Source organism: Pundamilia nyererei, unplaced genomic scaffold, assembly GCF_000239375.1.
Source record: "Pundamilia nyererei isolate P.nyererei 1_Seehausen unplaced genomic scaffold, PunNye1.0 scaffold00212, whole genome shotgun sequence".
In the NCBI taxonomy this organism is placed as follows: Eukaryota; Metazoa; Chordata; class Actinopteri; order Cichliformes; family Cichlidae; genus Pundamilia; species Pundamilia nyererei.
In genome coordinates this window covers 639894-663115 of record NW_005187613.1, presented here as the reverse complement: position 1 = coordinate 663115, position 23222 = coordinate 639894, and the positions used below count along the sequence as shown (strand labels likewise).

General features: G+C 42.3%; 1 protein-coding gene across 1 annotated transcript in view; it reads left to right on the top strand.

The window, feature by feature from the left end:
* Positions 1-23222, top strand: part of LOC102204060 (dystrophin-like) — a 289784-nt gene that overhangs the window by 246695 nt on the left and 19867 nt on the right. The window contains exons 58-66 of the mRNA XM_013914638.1: positions 15982-16043; positions 16314-16388; positions 19403-19604; positions 19703-19788; positions 19950-20107; positions 20767-20933; positions 22067-22178; positions 22276-22412; positions 22866-22904. Of these exons, the coding sequence (XP_013770092.1) occupies positions 15982-16043; positions 16314-16388; positions 19403-19604; positions 19703-19788; positions 19950-20107; positions 20767-20933; positions 22067-22178; positions 22276-22412; positions 22866-22904 (1038 nt within the window). The remainder of the gene's footprint in view (positions 1-15981; positions 16044-16313; positions 16389-19402; positions 19605-19702; positions 19789-19949; positions 20108-20766; positions 20934-22066; positions 22179-22275; positions 22413-22865; positions 22905-23222) is intronic.

Below are 23222 nucleotides of genomic sequence, written 5' to 3'. Positions count from 1 at the left end.
GACAGATACAAACTTTATAAGATTTATATATATCTTTTCCATATGGGAAAGCTGTTCACTCTCATATAAGATTACACCAGTAAATGTCATCTTTTTATGTAATAAGATGATAGTTCCACACCCATGTTGTCTGTTACATCAACCTTGCACTGGCTAAGACTTCGAATGAGTTCAAATGTGATAAAAGCTGAAAGACTTAATTCAGTCTAATAATTGTTTTTGTTAACAAAAAAAAAAAACAACAACCCAGGATGCATCTTGGTTTTGTTTTATTTCAAGTTGTGCTATTTGGTTAGACGTTCACACAGAAAATCCCCACTGAATGACACCTTAGTCTTACTTTTACTGTTGTTGGTCCATCAGCCAGTCACAGAAAAGTGCCCACTGCAGGTGTTTCTGTGTTTGTTATACTATATTTTGGTATCTTTGGTATTTTTTCATGGTTCTCCCATTCGGGGCGAACACTGCTGTTTCTCCCTTACCTATTTAGGCCCACTTGTCAACAAATTAGCATTCAACCAATATAAATGTCATCCACATTGAGAACCATGCAGGTGCATCTGCAGTGGGTGAAAACCTGTCTGTACACAGTCTGTGTCAAAATTCATACGCAGATGGACACAATTACAGAACTAAAAATGATCCACTAGAAGGGTCCAGTTGCAGACGGCACCATGCACACTACCATCACAGCCACAGCTGTGAACATGACTAACTTTTTATTACTTCTGTTGTTTAGGTTTAGATTAGATTGTATGCATATGTTCCATAAATAGCCAGAATCTATAGTGGGAATATTCTTTACTTCACCAACGTCTGGGCAAGATCACCTAGAAAATATTTTCCAAACTGACAAATCTCAGAACAGTGGGTAGTAACAGACCTTGTCATACAGCTTCACTTTAAATTCAACATTCATTTTATTTTTGTAGCACATACAGAGCGAGGAGGGTGTGTACATATCTGCACATACATTAACTCTGAGCAGCACTTTACAAACACGGCTCTCCCAAAGCACACACGTTTTTTATACTATTTGTTCAGCATAAATAGACAGAGGGTATAGACAGGAAAGCTGGGAGAGAGAGAGGTTAGGACATGCAGCAAAGGGCCTGCTGCTCTCCGGCCATATGGCACATGGCTCACCCACTGAGCTACACCGGTGTCCCAGCAAACACTGATTCTAACAGAAAATGAAACAGGTTATTTGTAATGAACTGTTTCTGGAGATGTACTGCAGAGCTTGTTTGGCAGTGAGTGAATGACACTGATACAGACCAAATCCTCAAAACAAGGTAGGATTTTGAGCACTTGAATACAATTATACCAGCTGACTGTTAAAAACCTTGAAAACTGTCCACTACAATAAGTCTGTGCTTTATGTGTTTTCTTGGGTTTCTGTTGGTTCTTCCTCTTTTTGGTATCATTCCCTTATTTAAGCCAACTTTTAGCCTGCTCAGTATTCTACCTGTGCAGATCATTGTTGCCATCAAGCCGTCCACTGTAAGTTTTTGGGAGTATTTCATGCTTGTGCATCTTCGTAAGCCTCAGCTTTGGTACAATTTCTAAGGTCCCTCTCTCTGTGTTGTCAATAGTATCAACGGATCCCAACTCAGAACCATAACTCCCATATAACTTGTTTCTGCAGTCAGGACCTCTACTTACACTTATTGTGGTGATACTTTTGCATGTCCTGTGTTTGTATATTCTGGGCAGCTTACTTTAAGGATATATGACAGAAAATGCTGTACAATCATTTCATTTTTTCCAGGGCGTTCCACTTTCTGTTAGCTTATGAATCATGCAAAGACGCCCGGCTTTAAAGCCTCAAACTGAGCCTTTTCACCATCTTCCTCTTGGTATTTTCAAATTCTAGACAAAAGAAAAACCAAATGCTCATGAACTTAATGTTGTATCCAATGTAAACTAGATATAAAGTCTGATAATACCATCAGTAAAGCGGCTAAGGTCACAGAGCAAAGGAGCTGAGGGCCATTGTTCCATAGATTTCAAAACAGCAGGATGTTGTTTTGTCAGCAAGAGGCTCACCCCCTGCTCGCCTTTAGAAAGAAAGCACATTCTGGCTTTAGTTTTCAGACCTGGATGCTTTGTCTATCTTTGAAGCTGTTTATGAGAGTAAGCAAGCAAAACGAGCACACGCCAGGGATATGAAGCCTTCTACAGGGAGCTAGTTAACTTCCTGGATAGATAGTTATATAATTAGTAAGGGAATCCACAAAGATTCGGGTCAAATCAAGTGAAAATGTGAATAAAGGCTATTTTAAAAAGAATCTGAAGCAGTACTCGTGTGATTTTTATAGGACTCAGCTTTAGATGGATGGAATGTGTAACTAAATTCTGCAACTAAGTAGGAGGATCACCCATGATTTTCTCGCGTGTTTTTGCATGTCAGGATCTTTCTGGCTTCAAGCGTTTATTTTGAAATAGTAGGCGGAAGTCGTGCATGTTGTATGTTGGGACATTGATCCTTGTGTGTCGCTGGGTCAGTCAGCCTCTGCAGCCTACAACTAGCACTTACAAAGAGAAAACACAGGCTCCGCACTGTAATCTCGGACGTCTCCCTCCGGTTGCATAGGACGCTTGGTCGGACCGCGGAAGGGGCCGGCACATCCCCTCTATTCTGCCCGGGAATCGGATCGTTCTGTCACGCTCGGAAGAGGCTCGGAAAGGCCGGCGATGCGAGAACAGCTTCGGAAGTGAGTGCTGAAGGCTGGGGTCTGTCTCTGCTGGTGATAAGTAGTCTGATTATGATGGGAATCGTGCTGGTCGTAATGCAGTAAACCTGTTCAACGCTGGCTGTGTGGCCGAGGGAGAGACATCCCCCACACTGCACACTATTTCATCCTTACTGCCGAAAATGCGCAAACATAGACTCCGCAATTTTTAAATGGCAGAGAGGTTGCATGCAGGATTTGTTTTAAATAGGTCTGCTGCCTCACTGTGTGCTCTTCTCTCCCGGCGTATAAAACGCACCTCAAACGACTGCCCGCTATAATGATCGGATTATTTGGACGTGCAGAAAACGCCGTGTATGCTCTTGTGATGACAGAGCATACGCAATATAAAGCGATCGATATTTTTCAACAAAAGACGGGAAACCGGCTCTGTTATGTTGTCTTAAAGAGCGAACCGACCGTTGTTCTTCGGGTCTGGTTTTGGTCTTTCGGGATGGTTGCAGAGGAGCCAGCCCAGGTGTGCAGGCGGCCGCTTCTTGCTGGCTGAATCGTGCATTTCCTAAATCTAAATCCTTCCTTTGCAGGCTGCTCTTCCTCTGGGCACTTGCTGCCATATTGGAATAAAAGGGAACACACGGAGCTTCAGAGCCCCAGGCTGGGATCGGCGTGGGCTGTTTTTCTTTATCCGCATGTGTTTGAACTTCACAAGACTGTGTTTTCTTTTAGATTTCTGTGTGTGTGTGTGTGTAAGCGAGCGAGCCTTGAAAAGCAGCAGGCTAATGGATCGCTGTGCATTCCTTCACACGCACAGACGTAGTCACCGCCTTTGCCAGCGAGGCTGCTCCTGTTTGGATCCGTGCGGGATTTTTTTCTTTCGCACACTGACTGCTGCAGTTTTACCGCGATTTCGATGCACTGCACTGTTGTCTATGCAGCCAACCAAGAGCTTCCAATTAGTTTAGTGATCTCTATGCAACTTCATTTAGATGAGAGCAGAGGATGCTGATGCAGACTTTTGGCCACAGTGTGAATGCAGGTGTGTGCCTATTGTGTGTTTGTGTTCATCGACTTAGTCCCGTTTATGGATGAGAAGCCACACATGGTGAATTGGCTTTGGGGCGTACTGTGTGAGGACTTTGTATTAAGCCTAGATAACCTCTTCTTTCTAGGAGAAAATGACACTTGTGTCTCAGCTTGTGCTGCAACAGAGTGTTGGAAACAAAGTCAGATCTGCCTGATATGAACAAAGCACAGATTCTTTAGGTCACTGTATTGTGGCATGTACCGAACAACAGGAAAGCATGACTCCATTTCTAAATTATCAGATTGTAAAGTATCAGACAACATGCATTGATCAGTCTGTCTGTGATAGGTTAATACGAGCTCCAATAATTAAAGGGACTTTTCCTCAAAGCCTTTTCACTTTGAGCATTTTTTACTACCGTACATTCAGTCTTTCACATTAACATTACTATAGTGCTTTATTTTATGTTCTTAAGCACTCTAATTATCACTCACTCCAGTGGAACCATTAAGGGCATGCAGATGGGCAACATAACAGTAATAGAACTAATGTTTATGTTACTTTCTGAGGAAAGAGAAAGGCAAAGGACAAAAGCAAGCCAGTGTTTTTTACCCGACTATAGAATAACTGTTTTTCAATGTGTAGCGGAAGGTTCAAAAGTCCAGTATTGTGAGAATGCTTGAGCAGTTTAGTCATGAGTTGGAACGTCAACACGTCAAAGTCAAACTTAAACTATGAGTTAATAAACAGCACAGGATTCCTCGTGGCATCAGGTAAGTGCAGTTCAGAGCACCAGTTTTAGTGCACTAGCAGTGTAAATGTGCACCAGTGTGGACTGTGATGTTGTCTTAAAAGACAGAAGGGGCAAAAAAGAAACTTTGTTTGTTATTGTCTGCCCGCCATCATCATTTATCCGACTTGAAGTTTATGTAACGCCAGCCGTATCATTTTTATAGATTGCAAAATTTTGAATCCATCCGTCCTCCTCTGGATCCTTATCCCAGCTGTCTTAGGGCGAGAGGCAGGTTACACCCTGGATAGGTGGCCAATCTAGAGAGACAGACAACCACTCACGGCTGGGCCATTTAACCAAACCCCACTAACTGCATGTCTTTGGACTGTGGGAGGAAGAACCCGATGGTGGACTTGAACTTCGGACCTTCTTGCTGTGAGGCAGCAGTGCTATCCACCGTGCCACCATGCTGCCTGAAATGTGTTTTGAGATTTTTAAAAATTATTATTATTATTTTTTTTAATGAAACCAAGTTAGCATTTTTGAAAAACACCAAAAGTTTCTGTAAGTGCAGGGATAACCTGAATCCCTGCACTTTGTGGTTCTCTTTTGCAAACAGCTCTCCCTTATTTTCAGTAGTTTTAAATATGGATTTCACACATTTGGACGTACTTTAAAGGTAGCAACAAATATACATATATAAAAAACTTTTTTTGCTTTCACTTTCAGCAATAGGCAGAGGAAGATGTTGCCATAAACGAGTGTGAAGTGACTCTCATGCCTCTTTGCAGAAACATCATGGAAAATGCTTGTCATTGCTGCAATAAGTTATTCAACTGCCTGCTTACTGCAATTCATAGCATTATTTCTTTGCACATGTATGTGTACGTGGTGTATGACCTCACATCTTGTGTCATTGTGGACGAATTACTGGATTTCATTCCAACATTAAGAGATGCAGAGTGAGGTAATGCTTGACATTTCCTGGAAATCCCCAGTTTTGGGAAACAGTTGGATCAAATGCATCCATTCTCTTCATCTGTCAACAGTGATGTAAAGAGTTGGCGTCAGACATTTATTGAAATATATTCTTAACAACCACATTAGAAAAAAAATGACTGATGTCTAGATGATTGGTTCAACACTGAAGCCAGCCAGCTTGCACATGCTGAAGATGGGGTGCATGCAAAATGGTGAAGCACAGTCTTTACATGTTCTTCAATTACTCTCTTCTTAGATGCTTCAATTAAGTATTAGAGGTACAATACCATTACCAAAAAGATTGTTACACTGCATAAATGCAAAGAAAAAACCCTAAAACATAAATAAAAATGATTTGCAAATCTCAGAAACCAACATTTTATTCATAATATAACGTAGAAAACATGTAAGAGATGTATCTAAATGGTCTTGCATAACTCTTCCCACCGACTCACATCAGGTGTTAAACTAGCGTCCTTTAAGAGTTGCTTCAGCTTCCATCTTTAAGGAACATTTTTTTGTTCCCCACAAGCTAAAGTTCTGCCATTAAGCCATGTTATTACAGCAGCTCTGCTTTCTGTTAGAATTGTAAGATTGTTATAAAACACCAAACTCTGCATTTCCCACCAAAAATGATGCTGTAGCATAGAAGCAAAAGTAATTTGCCCCAAAAAATAATTTTAGACAACACTCTTGTGTTTTTTTAAATACTTTATTTTGCAGTCACATTAATACAAGTAGTGTCAAAATGAACCTTAGAATAAATCAGTTTCAGATTTGACCAGCCCTTCCTACAGCTTAAGGTATCACATGCTCAAAGGTAAACATTTATGTAGACTGTGATCGCAGATTCCTGTTTTTTAGTTATATAAAATACCTTAATTAGGAATTACACTTTAGGTATATAGTTAAATAAGAAGCCCAAGTACATAAAAATACAAGACTTATGTTACCTAAATGAACAAATAGATAGTAGCTTTTCATTACGTTCTTAAATATCGCAGCATGTACTACAAAAATACGACTGAACTCCAAGTTTGTATAAATATGATTGTTAGTTTAAATCATTAGCATTAGCTGCTCAGTGTACAGTCATTTGTTTTTGACAGTTAATGATACATTATCAGTACTTTGTCCTGTGGCAATGATATATTTTTCTTGAGGGACAGAGTAGCTTTGAAAGAGCACAAAGAGCCAAAAGTGGATAAGTTTGGTTCCCTTAAGCCACTGTTGATTGTTTTGTTCTTAATTCCATTAATTCTATTCATCACAGTAGTAAGATTTTGGATGTTGTAGACGTATTGAAACGTGTCAGGAGGAAACAGGTGCAGAATGTTACCGTCTTCTTTAACACCCATCGCTGCTTTCCTATAGCGAACTACAGCTGCTCTGCACAGATGGGCTTAAAAACACAATCTGGTCTTTAAGTGATGACGTATGAAGCCTTCTTCCAGGTCCAAACTACTCTGTTTATTAAGCCTGTTGTGTTTTTAACATGTTTGAATGCTTTGTGTCTCGTTCTATTTAGTCTGAACAAGCCCCTAAAAACAGTCAGTGATCACTGTTGGCCTCTCTCGGTTTTTATTACCACTGTTCACTTTAACGCTCAGTTTTTAAAACCTTGCAGTGTAACTACAGCCCATGCAGCAGTATATTAACCTCGTATGGTGGATGGATTATCTCAGTTATTCTCCTGACTGAAGTTTGGTCCGTTCACAGCATCCTGCCATGCGATCGCATTTGTCTCTAACCATCGGGAACCCTCACATTAACTTTTACCAAGTGGAAAAAAGTTAGCGTTCATCCTCCAGCTTCACTCTGCTAATGTGGTTATATTATGCTAACTGTAGCTAGCCACCATGTAGCACATCATTATCTACCAGCTAGCCCAACTTCAGTAACCCTACAAACGTCACTGCTGTTTAGCTTTCTGTCCTCATTTATGTTGGAAGTGATAGCAGAGCTGTACGTTTGAATTTTTTCAGAAACCTCTCAGTCAGAACATGCTATATCATATTTAGATTGAAGCTAGCGAGCTAACTTCCTGCTAACTTCTAATGTTGTTAAATTTAATAAACTCTGTTTTCATGGATGCCTGGATGTTAAACTTAATTGTTACACCTGGTAAAGCAGCAACGCTGATCATTTTATTACAGATGAAAGAATTTAGACAGTTTTAACTCTCAGTGATGCTGCAGTGTTCGTTTGGCTTTGGGAAATGAACTTGAGTTTTGACCTGGAAACGGATAATGACGTCAGACTTAAAGACCAGATAGGTTCAAAGACACAGGAGCAGGAAGGGCTTGATAGCTTCTTGCTAATAATGGCAACTTTGCTTTCAGTGCATGTATACCCTTCAATTGCACCACTGAGTTCCCCCCTTTGACACCGTTTTCCTGCCTAATGAGTTCGCAACCTGAGGTGGAAAGTGACCACTGAACCACCTTATAGTGCTGCTTGTTCAGACCATGAATTGAAGTAACTTCAGTGTTATATTAGCAGGATATCAGCAGTTGATTGGTGGTTCTAAATTTAGCATAGGTGAGCGTGGATGTCTATATGTGTCCGTGATAGTTTAGTGTTTATGTGCCCGGCGTCTACTCAGATTCTCGTTCAAGAACATCTGTGATAACCTGAATTGGAGACGTAGTTTAGTTGGATGGAGTATCTGTTGTCTGGTGAACAGCAAAGTACTGTCCATAATAAAACTGCTGTAATATATTTTCATGTGAGACTTGGTTGTGGGCAGCTGGAATTATTTAATTGGAAACCCCTTTTTATTTTTACTTTCCACTACTTGTTTGCTGGTGAGCAGCAGGTATAAGCTGCTGCAAGTTACCAGCCTTTGATCTTAAATTTATATATATATCGTAATATAATATATGATAGTAATAATTTACAGTGTAAGGATGCTGCACATTTGTGGATGAAATACTCCAGACTCTGTCATGCTTATTACAGACATGTATGTGACTGAGGTCCTGTTTATTCAGTGTTTGAGGACGTTTGAGTAGCTCTAGTACCCTTCCACTCATTATTTGGAGTGGGTGTGTGGAGGATCCTGTCTGTGCTAGAGAGACAAACAAAGGCAATGCAGCAAAAAAACATAATTATGGATTATTATTTGTAAATGTTTCTCAGGTAGAGGCTAACTGCAGGTGCACTTTGTGAATTTTCAGGTTGTGTGCTGATTTAACAGACTCTCGGATTATGTCTGTGCACTGTATTTAAAACAGCTACATTTTATAGCTGATTATTTTTGCTCTCTGTGCAGTTTGGGGAAAATTTTGCTTTTTAAAAATTATTCTGTAAAATTTGGGGCAATTAATTTTTTTATTTCACCGTACTATTAATTTTCCTCCCTCTGTGTCTCAACCCGAAGCAAACCTGTTGTTGGGTTGTGACCATGAGCCTTATAACTGATTACAGTTCCTAGTTTCCACACAGCCATAAGAAGATTCCTACTGTTCCTACACTGTGGTGGAAACTTTAGTTATCTGTATCTACATACATGTGTACTTCAGTAATTACTGATTGGATACATTAGTGAATGGTACATACCAATGTTCATTTATTGTTTATTATTTATTATTGCAACCAGCACGGACTAAGCCGAGCAGAGAAGAACAGCAGAAGCTCCTCTGCAAGGGTAGTTTTTCAGGCTCCCCAGAAAGTTTAGTCGCTGCTGTGCCCTCTTGGTCTGTGCAGTGTTAGTCTAACAGAATACATCATCGTCCATGAAGTCAGAGACCCTCTGTACATAATGCCCGTTGACGTATATGGGCTGAGGCTCAGATGTGCTTCACCTGAAGTCCACTGTTATTTCCTTCAGTTTTGCGGTGTTGAGGACCAGCTTGTTATTGCTGGATCATGACGCCAGGTCTTCCACCTCATTCTTGTAGGTAGACTCATCTCTCCAGTGATGAGCCTGACCACTGCTGTGTCATCTACAAACTTCACAAAGGAATTGCTGAGGTGGGGGTGCAGTCATGGGTGTAGAGAGTGCACAGTAGGGGGCTCAGCACACATCCCTGTGGGAGCCGAGGTTGAGATTGAGTGTTGGGAGAGGCGGGGCCTTACTTTGAATCTCTGTGGGTGGTCTCTGATGAAGTCCTTAAATCCAGATGGCGAAGACTGATTAGTTTTGTTAGCAGTCTGTTAGAGATGACTGTGTGCTGAATGTCGAGCTAAAGCCAATGAAAATAAGTCTGGCACGGCCGTCCTTGTGTTCCAGACCGACCACAGTTGTGTCCAGAAATTGTGGGAGTCACCTGTGGGTGGAAGACCTTGAATGATGCGACTTCTGAACAGTTTCTAAACACTTCATAATGACTGGAGTGAGAGCCACTGGATGGATATCATTCAGGCATGTTTGAGGACTTCAAGCAGAATGGGACGATGCTAAGAACAGGATGCATACTTTTGTAAAGGCGCCTGTGAGTTGGTCTACACAGAACTCAGCACCTCACTACTGACACATTCAGGCCCTGCTGCTTTTCTGGGGTTCACTGCTGCTTATATCAGGTCATGCTCCTCCACTGTAAAGATGTAGCAGGTGTTGGCCGGAGGTGTGGGTTTTTTTTTTGTTGTTGTTGTTGTTGTTGTTGTTTTTGTTTGCAGGCGAATAAGCAGTTCAGCTTCTTTGCCAACACAGCATTACCATCAGGTCTGGTAGGGCTGCTCAATTAATCGAATTTTAATCACGATTACGATCTGGGCTTTCAACGATCATTAAAAATGACTGAGCCGATTATTAGCCCCTCCCTCATTTATCCGCGACACCTTAAAGGCCGGTCCGTGAAAATATTGTCGGGCATAAACCGTCCGTGGCGCAAAAAAGGTTGGAGACCGCTGATTAAGAGGACCCGAGGGAAGCTCGGAAAGCTAAGCAGAAGTTATTTGGAGAGGAGAGTGACTGCTGTTGGTTGAAAAGAGAGTTTTAAAAAAAAAAACTTCAGTGGTGTTGCACACTATGTTATATTATTTTTTAAAGTCATTGTTAACCCTTTAAAGCCGGTCAGAGCAGCACGCTCCGTTTTGTGTAACTATTTTTAAATCCCTGTAGAACCTGAACCGTGTAAGCTAGCGCAATCATTTGTTTTGCATATGAAACTAGAGGAGTTGTACTTACATCTGATGCCATCAGCTTGTCCTCGGTCACGGTTTCCTTCCACATAAAGCTTTGCAAAAACTGCATAAAAAGCGCTTGCAGGAACAAAAACATAATATTCCAGAAACACGCTTTGCCGATCAGCTGTTCGTAACACTTCCCACAGTGAAACAGACGAACGATCGCATGTCCGCCATTTCCTGGCCGAAACCGGAAGTGACGTCATTTTCGCGGAAAATGTAGTTTTTTTTACTTGTAGGCCTTAAAAGCCTATACTGGTCATGTTTGACTTTTCTGAATAGTTTCTGGGATGCTTAGAACTCAAATTGCACTGCTGGAAATAGTTTATTTTGATGCACATGCTGTTTTCTTTGCAAATTTGCATCATAGGATTGTTTTTTCGTTTTTCCTGCAGTATATAAAAATTGCTGTATCTCCAAAATAAAACTATGAAGACACTCAAAATAAATGTCCTGTTGTTGTAAACTATTTTTTGCAACTTTATTGTATTTAAAGTTTTGAGGGATAAACCTCTTAAATTTCTCCAAGTAGAAATATATGTAAAAAAACCAAAAACGATTTTCAATTTTTTTTGTAGTTTATTGCACTTTTTTGCAATTAATGTAGTTACTATGGACTTAATGCATACATATTATTAAAATATGGGCTATAACAGTTGTATAGCAACTTGAAATGCTCCCATAAATGGCACTACAACATGTAAAAAAATAATATAAGCTCTGGCGGACTTGGTTCTATAGTAGGTCTTAAAGGGTTAAATAAATATTGTCAAATAATCGAGATCTTAATTTCAGTGAAAATAATCGTGATTATCATTTTTGCCATAATCGAGCAGCCCTAAGGTCTGGGTTTTTAGTGATATTTTGGCCGCACCATCCTCAAGTTATTGCTGCAGAGGTTGTCCTCAATTGTATTTGTATAATCCAGCTTGCCCTGTCTCATTCCCATTTCCGGGTTTGCCTGGACTGTACTGCACACCTCAGCAGGCCTGAAAGCAGTGTTTTTGTTTCTCAGCAAGGTCCTGACCGTTTTTGTCATTCAGGATATTTGGTGGGCATACACAGTTAGTGCTTGGACTGACACATACACGCACGCCTTCATACACCAAATGACTTTTTTTGCACAGTACTCAGTCTTTTGCACATTTCTGTTGCGTCTGCATGGTCTTGTGTCTGTATCATGCTCTTGCACTGTCTTTGTTTTGGGGTTTTTTGTGCAATTTGTGTTGATTGTCTGTTATATGTCATATGTAGCACCATGATCTTGGAGGACCGTTGTGTCTCTTCACTGTGTGCTGTGCCGCTGCACAAGGTTGTGACATGCTTGATGTAGAAGAGTACGGATGCAGTGTCCTCATCCAGGTCCTGAGATTCATCGATACTCCAGTCTGTATTCTCAAAACAGTTTTTCAGCTGAGAGGAGGAACCATCAGGCAATGTTTTAACAGTTTTTGAAGTAGAGGGCAGCGGTTTTCTTTACTTTGGTCCAACTGGCCCAGGTGAGCTGTTTGTATGGCCCTGTATATGCTTAATCTTTGGAATAGACTTTATCCAGTGTGTTTTTCCCGTGTGTAACAGTTAAAATGCTGATGGAATTTGGGGCGCACTAAAAGACTGATGTTCCCAGCTATTATGTGTGCTGCTTCTGGGTATATTCAGCTACTAATGGCAACATGTAGGAGGCTAAGGACCAAGTTAGCTTTAGTATTTGTCAAATACTCAGCTATCCTGATCACTGCTGTGATCCCACAGTGGAGGACAAGGGGGTCTGCATTTAACTGTCAAATATTCTAAGTGTGGAGGGCAGCGACTGTCTGCAGTCTAAGTATTATTGGCTGATTTTTCATGAATATAAATGCAAATATCTCCACGTCATTGTTTTCGTGAGTTCTGGTTTCAGTTTAAGCGGTGTAGGATATGACTCGTTAGCTTCTCAACTGCATCAGGTAATGCAGGATAAAGATTATCAAAGCGCAACAGTCCTCAATGAGTCTATTGTCGTCCAACTGTAGCCTCAGCTCATCCGTTTTGTTCACAACAAACCTGGCAATTGTGAGGAAAAGGCTAATGACGGAGTTTTGTGCGGTCTTTTCCTTAGCCTTTCCTACACACTGCAGCTTTGTTTCTGCTCCCTGTCCTGCCGCGAGCACCTCCTAGTGTTCTGAGGCATTGTGAACTATGAACCCAGTGTTCTGGCTGGAATGTTGTAGGAGTGAAGAAATGCCATTGTGAAAGTTTGTTTGCTCTGTGAACCTAATAACAGGTGGTTTTGTCAGATGCACGTGAGGTTTGCTGGACAGACTGTTAATGAAATTCTAGAAAAGATGTACAGACATTGCACCACATCTCAGATCACGTTGAATGTCGTCCCTCAGATTGTGACAGGAAGATGTGTTGACAGTTTGGCTATAGAAGTCATGCTGTGCAAACCTGTGAGGAAAATGGCAATGATGGCGTGATGCACGCTCTCAGGTACTGCAGGCTTCTCTACTTAAGTCTGCTGTTTGGACTTCAGTAGAAGAATATCATGTCATCAAATAAGACCTCCAACCCTCGATAGCTGTGATTTAGTTACAGGTAGGTTTCTGACAGGGATCCCCAAGAACTCACACACGTTCTTGCACTTGTTGCCACATAGTGCTACGTAACCTAGCTGCCTGTCATGTTAGCATGTGAAATATAAATTGTCCCGAGATATTATATCAAATGTTATTTCTTGTGTGACAGCCACAAGTCGCTTATTTGTACATATCGTATTGATTCTGCTAAGAACACGTGGAGCTGAATCACAGTTGGTCTTTTAGCTGGTAAATGGATCGGTTCCCAGTCCTGGCCCATCATGATCGGTCTGAAGAGCCCAGATGGCCCAGTCAATAAATTTGTGCAATTTCTCAAAGCAATGGTAAAGTGCAAAAGAAAAGAAATGTATAAATGAAACAAATTAAGTTATATAATAATAGTTTATGCATACAAATACAACATGAATGTACATTTTTCAGTTTATTTGATGAACAATTTTGTAGCCAATTATTTTACTGAATGAAATCTTTCCCTCCATCGATGTTCTTACCACGTTAATTACACCCTCTGTCTTTCTCGCTGAGTGGTTGGGGCTGCTGTCCCTCCCCCTGCATTTCTCCACAGCAGCAGCTTAACTGATGACTAGTGTCCAGCGACCTGTTACTACTTGTTGCTGGTACTACTGTTGACGGTGCTAACAGCTAACGTCTTAGTTAATTTAACACATATTGGTGGGACAATTTGTAGTTTTCCTCTTCTTGTTCTCGCCTAGTTTTTCAGCTCCTCTGTTTTCTTTCTTTATCAAACAAAACTGTTTTCTACAAGGTGCACAAGCGTGCAAGGACTGTGGGGGGGGTTGGAGGAGCTGGGGATCGACGCTGTCATGAACCGCAGTTCGTGCACACAAGCGGGATCCAAAAACAGACTCAATGCGAGCAAGTACACATTTTATTGTTTTAACAAAAGCTGACCCGGAACAACCAAGGAAGCAAAATGGCAGAACTGAAGGAAACCGGGAAGACAAATTACACAGAGAAGCTGTAATCAGGACCGTAGGAGGCTGCAAGAGAAAGAGGAGAAGATTACTACTGAGCAGGGAGAATGAGGGACGTTACTAAACAGGGCTGTAGCAATTCTTACGATCAGAGCCGGACCGTGGGGCTCGAGATGGGGGAAGCGTGTCCGTGGAAAGCGAATCAGAGGAGGCAGGGACGAGGGCGGATGGTGCACTTAGAGATCCGAGCAGGCAGGAGGACGGGCAGATGGCAGACACAAAACGTAGTAACCTGGGCACACGGAGGCAGAGTTAACACAGTTCATGTAACACTTGGATATATACAAAGCTTTGCAGGGAGCCTAGTAACCACTGAGGGTGACTAACAGACTGGCGTGGAGCAGCCGTCAGCGCAGGGTTAAATAGTCCTCCTGGCGCCTGGAATGGGATGCAGGCGTGATGGCCCATCCCGGGGGTGTGGCCACCGGGCATCCCACACACTCCTCAGACACAGAGCCACGGACCATGACAGTCAGTGACTGTTTACTGGTTATCGTTAAAAGTATTTAAAACTGAAAGGATCAGTTTAAAAACGGATCACAGTGTCATTAAAAAATGAAAACTAATGAGTTAAATGAATGTAATCATGAGCATGGATGGAGAGATGGAAGCTTTGTGTTAACTTTGGGATAAGATCACACATTCCTAATATTCCTGCAGAATTTAGCACCATGTAAACTTGCATGAGAAGGACCTGACTTGGACAAACCGAATCATCTTTAGTACCATTTATGTTCCTGCTCAGCCCAGCTGCTCATTTCTGACCAGGTGTCGTTGGTAGCTTCCATTTCTTTTGTCTTTATCTGAATTTTGTCGGCCCGTTTCTTTGTGTCTGGCGATCACATTGAGCTCTGTGACACTGAAAAGGTTGCATGGCCAGTTTTTCATTTCACCAAGTATGAAAGTTTCAGATAAACGTTGAATTAGTTCATTATTATACCCATCAGAAGGCAGATACAGTGATGGACATGCAAATCCTTTAGATATCATATTGTAGTTCTACACACCACACACATCACTCATTGTTTTCTGAAGTCACACAAATGTGCGTCAGTCTGTTTATCTTCAGCGCACAAACACACACAGAGCAGAGCCTCTTTGAAGTGGCAGTCACGAGGGGCGAATGACACAGCAACCATTTAGCTCGTTCTGGCTGTGTCGTCCTTTCCTGACACAGCGGAGATGAAGATGCTGCGTTTTGTTCTTTTTGAATATTATGATAGCGAGAGGAGTATAAATTCATGTTTTTAATTTTGTTCAAATGAATCCAACTCATTTACTGAGGTTTATTTTTTGTTCCTCTCAAAGGATTTCCCATCTTCTTGCATTTAAATGTACCACTCACAGCACTATTTAACTATATACACACTGCTATATGTCTTTATTACTGGGCTCAGTCAGATTTATTTAGGCTTCGTCATCTGCTTGGTGCACATGAAGAAGCAGAAGATGAGTTTTACCTGGAAAACGTGCTTTGGTTGGGCGACCGTGCAGGCTTAAAAAAGCACACTCCTTACGTTTCCAATGAAAAGGCTTTTACAGTGAAATAACAACATTATGTGGGACAGTGTTGTCTGTGAACCTGTTCTGTCACAGTGGCTTTGACAACACGACATCAAAACCAAACGAGCGCCATCATCATTTTTTGTGTTCAAGACTGCGTGTCTCCATACTTGGATTAAAAAAGCTTGTGGGTGTAATTGTTACTTACTGCATACACCTTGAAATCACTGCTCTTTACATGTAGCCTCTGAATATAGGCTGGTACGTCAGCCCAACCAACGCTTCTTTGTGATGGCTGATGTGCATTTGACTCATGTGTTGCCTCTCTGTCCCCTTCTAGCCATCAGACCCAGACAACATGCTGGGACCATCCCAAGATGGCTGAGCTCTACCAGTCTTTGGGTGAGAAACTTCCTGCTTATGGACGTTTTTGCTCTTTTTGACTAAAGTCTTTGAAACAGGTGCCACATGATCCACATACTGGAGAAGATGGGAAAAAGATGCTTGGTCATTGGGGGTCGTCTGATTCTCTGTGTTACTGTAGGATTTCTGCCGTACTAAGCACCTTCGAGGTGGCTGTTATAGACATAGAACTGAACTGAAGAAGCACTACTGGCTGAAGTGAAAACACTGATAAAACTAATGCTCTCTTCCTCGTATTCCTTTCTCTAGCCGATCTGAACAATGTTCGGTTCTCAGCCTACCGCACAGCCATGAAGCTCAGACGCTTGCAGAAGGCTCTCTGCTGTAAGTACACTTTCTGTCTGTACACTTCTCCTGCATCTGTGTCACACAGGGACTTTGCCTCTGGGTTTAAGTGTGTCTGTTATTGTGTTGATACCCTCCCACACCTCCTTCTCTTTCTGCTCTCTCTGAATTTTGTCTTGACCTTCTCTGCACTATTGCTCTTTTACTCTCTGACTCGGCCTGTGTGTCCATGTGAGTGTTTATTCTACAGAATGCAAGCTGTTTGTAATTTAAGTGTATCAGAATCAGAATACTTTATTAATCCCTCAGGGAATTATGTGGGTTACAGTTACTCCAGTGCAGTAACAGTAACAGACTATTTAACAATACAATATGTTACAGATTTACAAATTTAAGAAATAGCACAATATATACAAATCGCTCAATAATAAACATCAAGGATTAACAGAGGTGATTATAAATATCAAGAATATTGACAGCAACATGACTGAGTAGAAAAGAGAGAGTGCAAGAGGGTGTAGCTATTGCAGTGTTCACAGTGTGTTAGGTGGAGCAGTTGTACAGGAAGCCACAGGCAGGAATGACTTCCTGTGTCGGTCAGTGGTGCATCATGGGTAGTCTCAGTCTCTCACTGAATGTGCTCCTGTGGCTAGCCAGCACGTCATGGAGTGGGTGGGAGGTGTTACCCAACGTTGTCTTTATCTTGGACACTTCCTGTAAAGTGCTGTGGTGTTTTTAACCCAGTCCAGTTTATTGTCCAAGTGTACTCCAAGGTATTTACAGTCCTCCACAATGTCCACATCCACCCCCTGGATTGAAACAGCTGAATTAGTGTAGCTGGTATTGTTGTCACCTCTGGCAAGGCGAGATACATTCACCGAACTTTAGAGCCTAAGCACAGTTGTACATTTCAACCCACGAGTATTCATGTCAATAAATATTGATGGGATCCAGATTGCATGTTTGTGACAGTGAGCTGACCCACAGCGCGTAATCATGTGTCAACACCATGTGCTAACAGAGCATGGCGACAGCTACAGAAGATTGGAGCCATTTCTGGCTATAGTTGCAAATTGCAGTCAAGTGAACTAACATTACTGAAGCAGTCCAGTGACCACAATGATACAATGAATGGTTTCCTTTCTCACTCGCATTCTCATGGTCAGTGTGACACATGTTTTTAAAGCTTTTACTACGTTTATAATAGCATAACGCAGGGGTCGCAACCCCGGGCACTCGTGCCGCAGCATGCGAAGGGTTAACTGATGTCACGACACGCAGAAAGTGGATTTTTTTTAAAAAAATGGCCGGGCCACCACTGGTGCACATCTCAAATTAGCTCGCGTAGACACATTAGTTGTGCCGCTTCTTAATGACGGTCTCTTAGCCAACAACCCCAACTGCCACATTCAACTTGTAATTGGCTAAAACTTAGCCTACTGGTGAGAGGGACGTTGCTAGCTCACAGTTTTTTCAAGCGATGTTGAAATTTCCACATTCCGACTCTTCAAAAGCTTCAGCAGCTTTCCGCTCAGCGCAGCATCAGCACCACGGAGATACACGGATACATCCGTAGACTCGAGACAGATCAAAACAGAAGCTTTAATGAGCAGCTGGATTTGTCTCTCTTTAACTGGCTGGACACAGAGGACATCGAAATGCAGCTGATTGAACTGAAAAGCTCGACTCTGTCAAAGTTTGCAGAACTACGAAGCAGCTGGAATCCACAGCTGTGCGTGTTCATGGAGCTGCACCTGCTGGACGTCACTACCTGACGAGTTTAACTGTCTTCAGAACATTCAGAGGCCTTATTGACAGTGTTTGGCTCTACATGTCTGTGTGAGCAGGTTTTCTCTCACATGAGTCCTCAGGCAGCCTCTGAATGCTGGACACTGGGAGACCTGAGTCTCTGAGTGGGAGACCTGTGTCTCTGAGTGGGAGACCTGTGTCTCTGAGTGGGAGACCTGTGTCTCTGAGTGGGAGACCTGTGTCTCTGAGTGGGAGACCCTGTGTCTCTGAGTGGGAGACCAGGATCACATTAACATGTGTGTCTCTGTATTAACAAACATGCCATATTGGCCCAGTTTATTTTTCTTAACCTTGTTGTGATAAACAGCGTGGCTCACTGTGAACTCTTATTAAACAGTAAACAGACACATAGCTCGTGCCTTGCTGCTAGCTGGTTTGTATGCAGTCCACACCAAGTGCAGCGCTGTGTAGCAGGTTTGAGCCACTCCTCATTTCTTTCTTCTTTCCTCATTTCTTTATCTTTTGCTTCCAAGGAGCCAAACCTTCTTGTATTTTTTTAAAGTGGGTTTGAGATGTAATTTTTCAGGCTTTCTGGGATCTTACAAAGTTTTCTTTCTAAATTGGCATGTGTATCTTCTCCCCCTTTATTAGTCCATCTGCACTTTTCACCTGTATTTGCTTTGGTGTTGTTTGCTGAGCCAGGTTGAAGACACACAGATTAATTTTTCAAACCTAACCCAAGGGTCAACGAAGATTGTTCACACATAACAGACTTGTTGAGACAAATAACAGTGATCTATCTTGACTATTTTAGGTACTTTCTTACTAGCATCAGCAGCAACTGGTTAATTCTGTCAAACATGCCAAAGTTAACAGTTTGACTGGTATAATCACCAACAGGGTGATTCCCAAAGAGCTGTTGGCTTAAAATGTCAGTTGCTCAAAAACACAATTTGTTTCAATTCTTTAGTTGAAGTGACAAAAAGTACCAACGATAACAATGTTTGAAATACACAAAATAGTGTTTTTGCACCAACAAGGTGATTTGAAAGCAACAACTGGCCTAAATTCTGACACATCTCAGCGTGATCAGCATCATCCCAAACACACTGCTAATGCAGTAAAACCACAGATAGAAACACACTCGATAAAGATGCTAATGGGACACCTTACCGTTGCTCGAGACAGGCAGCAGTCTCCAGGAAACGTTGGACATGGAGGTCTGAGCTGACTCAGGCTGGAAGGCGCCCATAGATGTGTGTGTACTGTCTAACCGTGCCCCTGCCTGTGTGTCTTGTGTTTAGTGGACCTGTTGAGCATGCCGGCAGCTTGTGAGATATTTGACCAGCACGGTTTGAAGCAGAACGAGCAGCTGCTGGACATCTCTCAGCTGGTCGCCTGTCTCACGAGCCTCTACCAGCGACTTGAGCAGAACCACTCCCACTTGGTCAGTGTCCCGCTCTGCGTTGACATGTGCCTCAACTGGCTGCTTAACGTCTACGACACGTACGTGCAGCACCCTGAGCGAGCGCTTAAACACGTAGTGTTTCTCGGATGATTCAGATCCAGCGTGCTCTAAACCGTCTCTTTTTGTTGGTTGGCAGCGGTCGCACCGGAAAGATCAGATCTCTGTCATTCAAAACTGGCATCATCTCACTCTGCAAGGCTCATTTGGAGGATAAATACAGATGTAAGTCAATGTGCAATGTTTTTCTGCCATTGTTGTGTGCTAATAATAAGTACTTGCTTATATTTCATCTCACAAATAAAATCATACAAAAGGAAAATCCTTGTGTGGACGTTCTCTCCTTTTTCCGACCTCTCGTATTTTCTCTGCCTCGTCCTCTCTAGTCCTGTTCCGGCAGGTTGCCAGTGCAACGGGATTCTGTGACCAGCGTCGACTGGGGCTCCTTCTGCACGACTCCATTCAGATCCCCCGACAACTTGGCGAGGTCGCCTCCTTCGGCGGCTCCAACATTGAGCCCTCCGTCCGCAGCTGCTTTCAGTTTGTACGTTTCGTGAGGCTTGCCTCATTCACGCATTCACACAGCGCTTTTTACTATGCTTTAAGTGCTCAATACCACTTAATACCACAGTAACATTCACACACATTCACACTACAATGGATGCATGGGAGAGCAACTTGGGGTAGTATCTTGTCCGGGGATATTTGGCATTCAGACTGGTGAAGCCAGGGATCGAATCACCAACCTGATTAGCAGATGGCTGCTCGTCCTGCTCTACAGCCATCGCAAATGTGTGGGTGTAGCTCAGGATTACAACCCATTCCAAGCTCTCTATGTACTGTTATGAGCTAATCTGAAGGTCACATGTAATTTTGAGGTTTTTAGCTGTTGACTGCAGAAAGTTGGCGACCTCTGCACACTAACGCGCCTCAACGTCAGCTGACCCTCCCCGACCATATCATGGCTGAGTTGCTGTCGTTTCCAATTTTCTTTTCTTCCTTTACATTTGTTGTGACCTTGCCTTTGACGTTGGATAAAAATGTAATCAGCTCGAGCTGTTATGGGATCACACAAAATTTGAAAAGGAAATCTTGAAACTTGTGGACGCTTACGGAAGAGGATTAGAGCCACTTTTCTTTTCTTCTTTTCCAGATTTCTGAGAAAAAACTGTAACGCCGTAACCTGTCATGTTGTTATTTCAGGCCAACAACAAGCCTGAGCTTGAGGCCACCATGTTCCTGGACTGGATGCGCCTGGAGCCTCAGTCCATGGTGTGGCTACCTGTCCTTCATCGTGTCGCTGCTGCAGAGACCGCCAAACACCAGGCCAAGTGCAACATCTGCAAGGAATGTCCAATCATCGGCTTCAGGTCGGTGCATTTTAACAGTTGCTGCAGTATTGCAATCTGTTTTACAATACAAAGAATTCTCATAGTATTAAAGACTCGTGTGTGTGTGTATAGACTAAGAATGCCATGACTGTGAGTCTTGGCATTCTTAGTCTCAGGTCCAGAACCCGCTCACATCAGCAAATCTGAAATACTAAAAATATTCAAATGGTTTCATTTAAGACCCAAAACCTTACAAGTTGCATTCATCCAAACACAATTCTATAAATCTGGGGCTGTCCTGTACAAAGTAAATATAAATAGAATAAAATTAGTTTCAGATCAAAACAGTAAATAGAAAACATATAAAATGTCCAAACTGAGAAATCTTTAAGAGCTCCGTGTCTCCGAGTTGGGACAGCATCATCCGCTCCTAAATGTCTGGAAGCTAAAGAGACCAGTTTGAAGAAGTACTTATTTGAGAAAATAACTATGGAGTATAGATTACAATCAAGTGCAGAAAGTTACACTTGGTAAGATTTCTTGAAATAAAAAATAATATCTAGACTTTACATAAGTGACAAATATCTTAAAACAAGCGTTGAAGCTGAAACTAGTCTGTCAGTGCTGCTTCTTTCTTGCTTTGAGAGGAAATATCTCAAGGAGAAAATATCCCCCCCCCCCACTATACTGCCCACGTGTTACTTTTCATTCGACAAAAGTCCAAGTGGGAGGTCTGGGAACAAGGTTTCACAGCTAAAAATGGCTGTAAGGTCCAATGTCATCTCAAATAGTGTCCCTACAGGTTTTATTTAGCCTTGTGTGCATGTAAAGTAACTAATTTTGGGATATAGAAAGTAAGTAAGAAATAAGAGACATATTCTACATAGCAAAGGTTTAGACCTATAAGCACGGTGCTGATGCTGTTGGAGGCTAACCCTGACTTTTGTCAGGAGCGGTGATCAATTTAAACAGACTTCTAAAGGCAGAGAATAAATGTGTCACTGGGGCCATGGGCTGAAAGAATTTGAACTTCTCTCACCTCGGAGAGAGCAGAGCTATAAATTACCTCCTTGTATTGATCCCTTTGCTTTTTTTTTTTCCCCACTGGCTTCTTCATCTCCTCTGCTCTCTTTCATTTACACTTGTTTTTCTCTCCTGTTCTTTCCTCCCAGATATCGGAGCCTAAAACATTTCAACTATGACATCTGTCAAAGCTGCTTTTTCTCTGGCCGTGTTGCAAAGGGGCACAAGATGCAGTACCCCATGGTCGAGTACTGCACCCCGGTATGTGAAGAAGTAATCTGTTCTGATACGGCGTGTGTGTGTCTGCTTCTTCCTACGGAGGTAACGATGTCATCTTTGTGTCCTACCTCTCTCTCAGACGACATCAGGAGAGGACGTCCGGGACTTTGCCAAGGTGCTGAAGAACAAATTCAGGACCAAGCGCTACTTCGCCAAACACCCACGGATGGGCTACCTGCCCGTGCAGACCATCCTGGAAGGAGACAACATGGAAACGTGAGGCTTTCAAACACACACAGAGACACACTTTTAATATCTTAGTGAGGACATCTTATTGGCATTATGCTTTCCCTGGCTGCTTATGCCTAACCCTGAGCCTAAGCCTAACCATGACCTAATTGAGCCTCAGAAATGCCTTCAAACCCGTGAGGACAAAAGCTAAATGCAGCTGCATGATATTAAGGATTGACCTGTCACATGATAGCGGTGTTTTATTATCCATATTTCTGTTCATTCCTGTGGACATTTGTGTTGTTTTATTGAAGGTCAACCAAAATATGTCCGATGTGTTTCTGTGTTTGTTTAGTGTGTGTGAGAGTGCTGTGCGTACACTCACACACTACAGCCTTACACTACTCGCTCGCATCACCTGCTTGATGCTTTCCATATTTCAGCTCCAATCATACCTGTATGTTGTCCATCCACTTCCTGTGTTTTTTTGTCTTGCAGTCCTGTCACACTGATCAACTTCTGGCCTGTAGACCATGCGTGAGTACCTGGCTCGTACACACACGCACACACTATACTTTCTGTCAGCCTCGTGTTTAGTTGCTCTTGTTACACAAACATGTAACCGACCCAGATGTTTTTTTTCTATGCTTCAAACACACACACACGCACACGCTCTCACCTCCAGTCATTTCAGTCGTCGTGTTGTCGTCTTGTTCTCTTGATTTGTTATAAATGAACTCCACGTCAGGCTGGTACCACTATGGAGACAGTGTCCCTGCAGCTGTCAGCATCCCGCTGCTAATCAGCACAGACAGACTCTCATTGATCTGTGTGATCATACTCCAGTGAAAAATA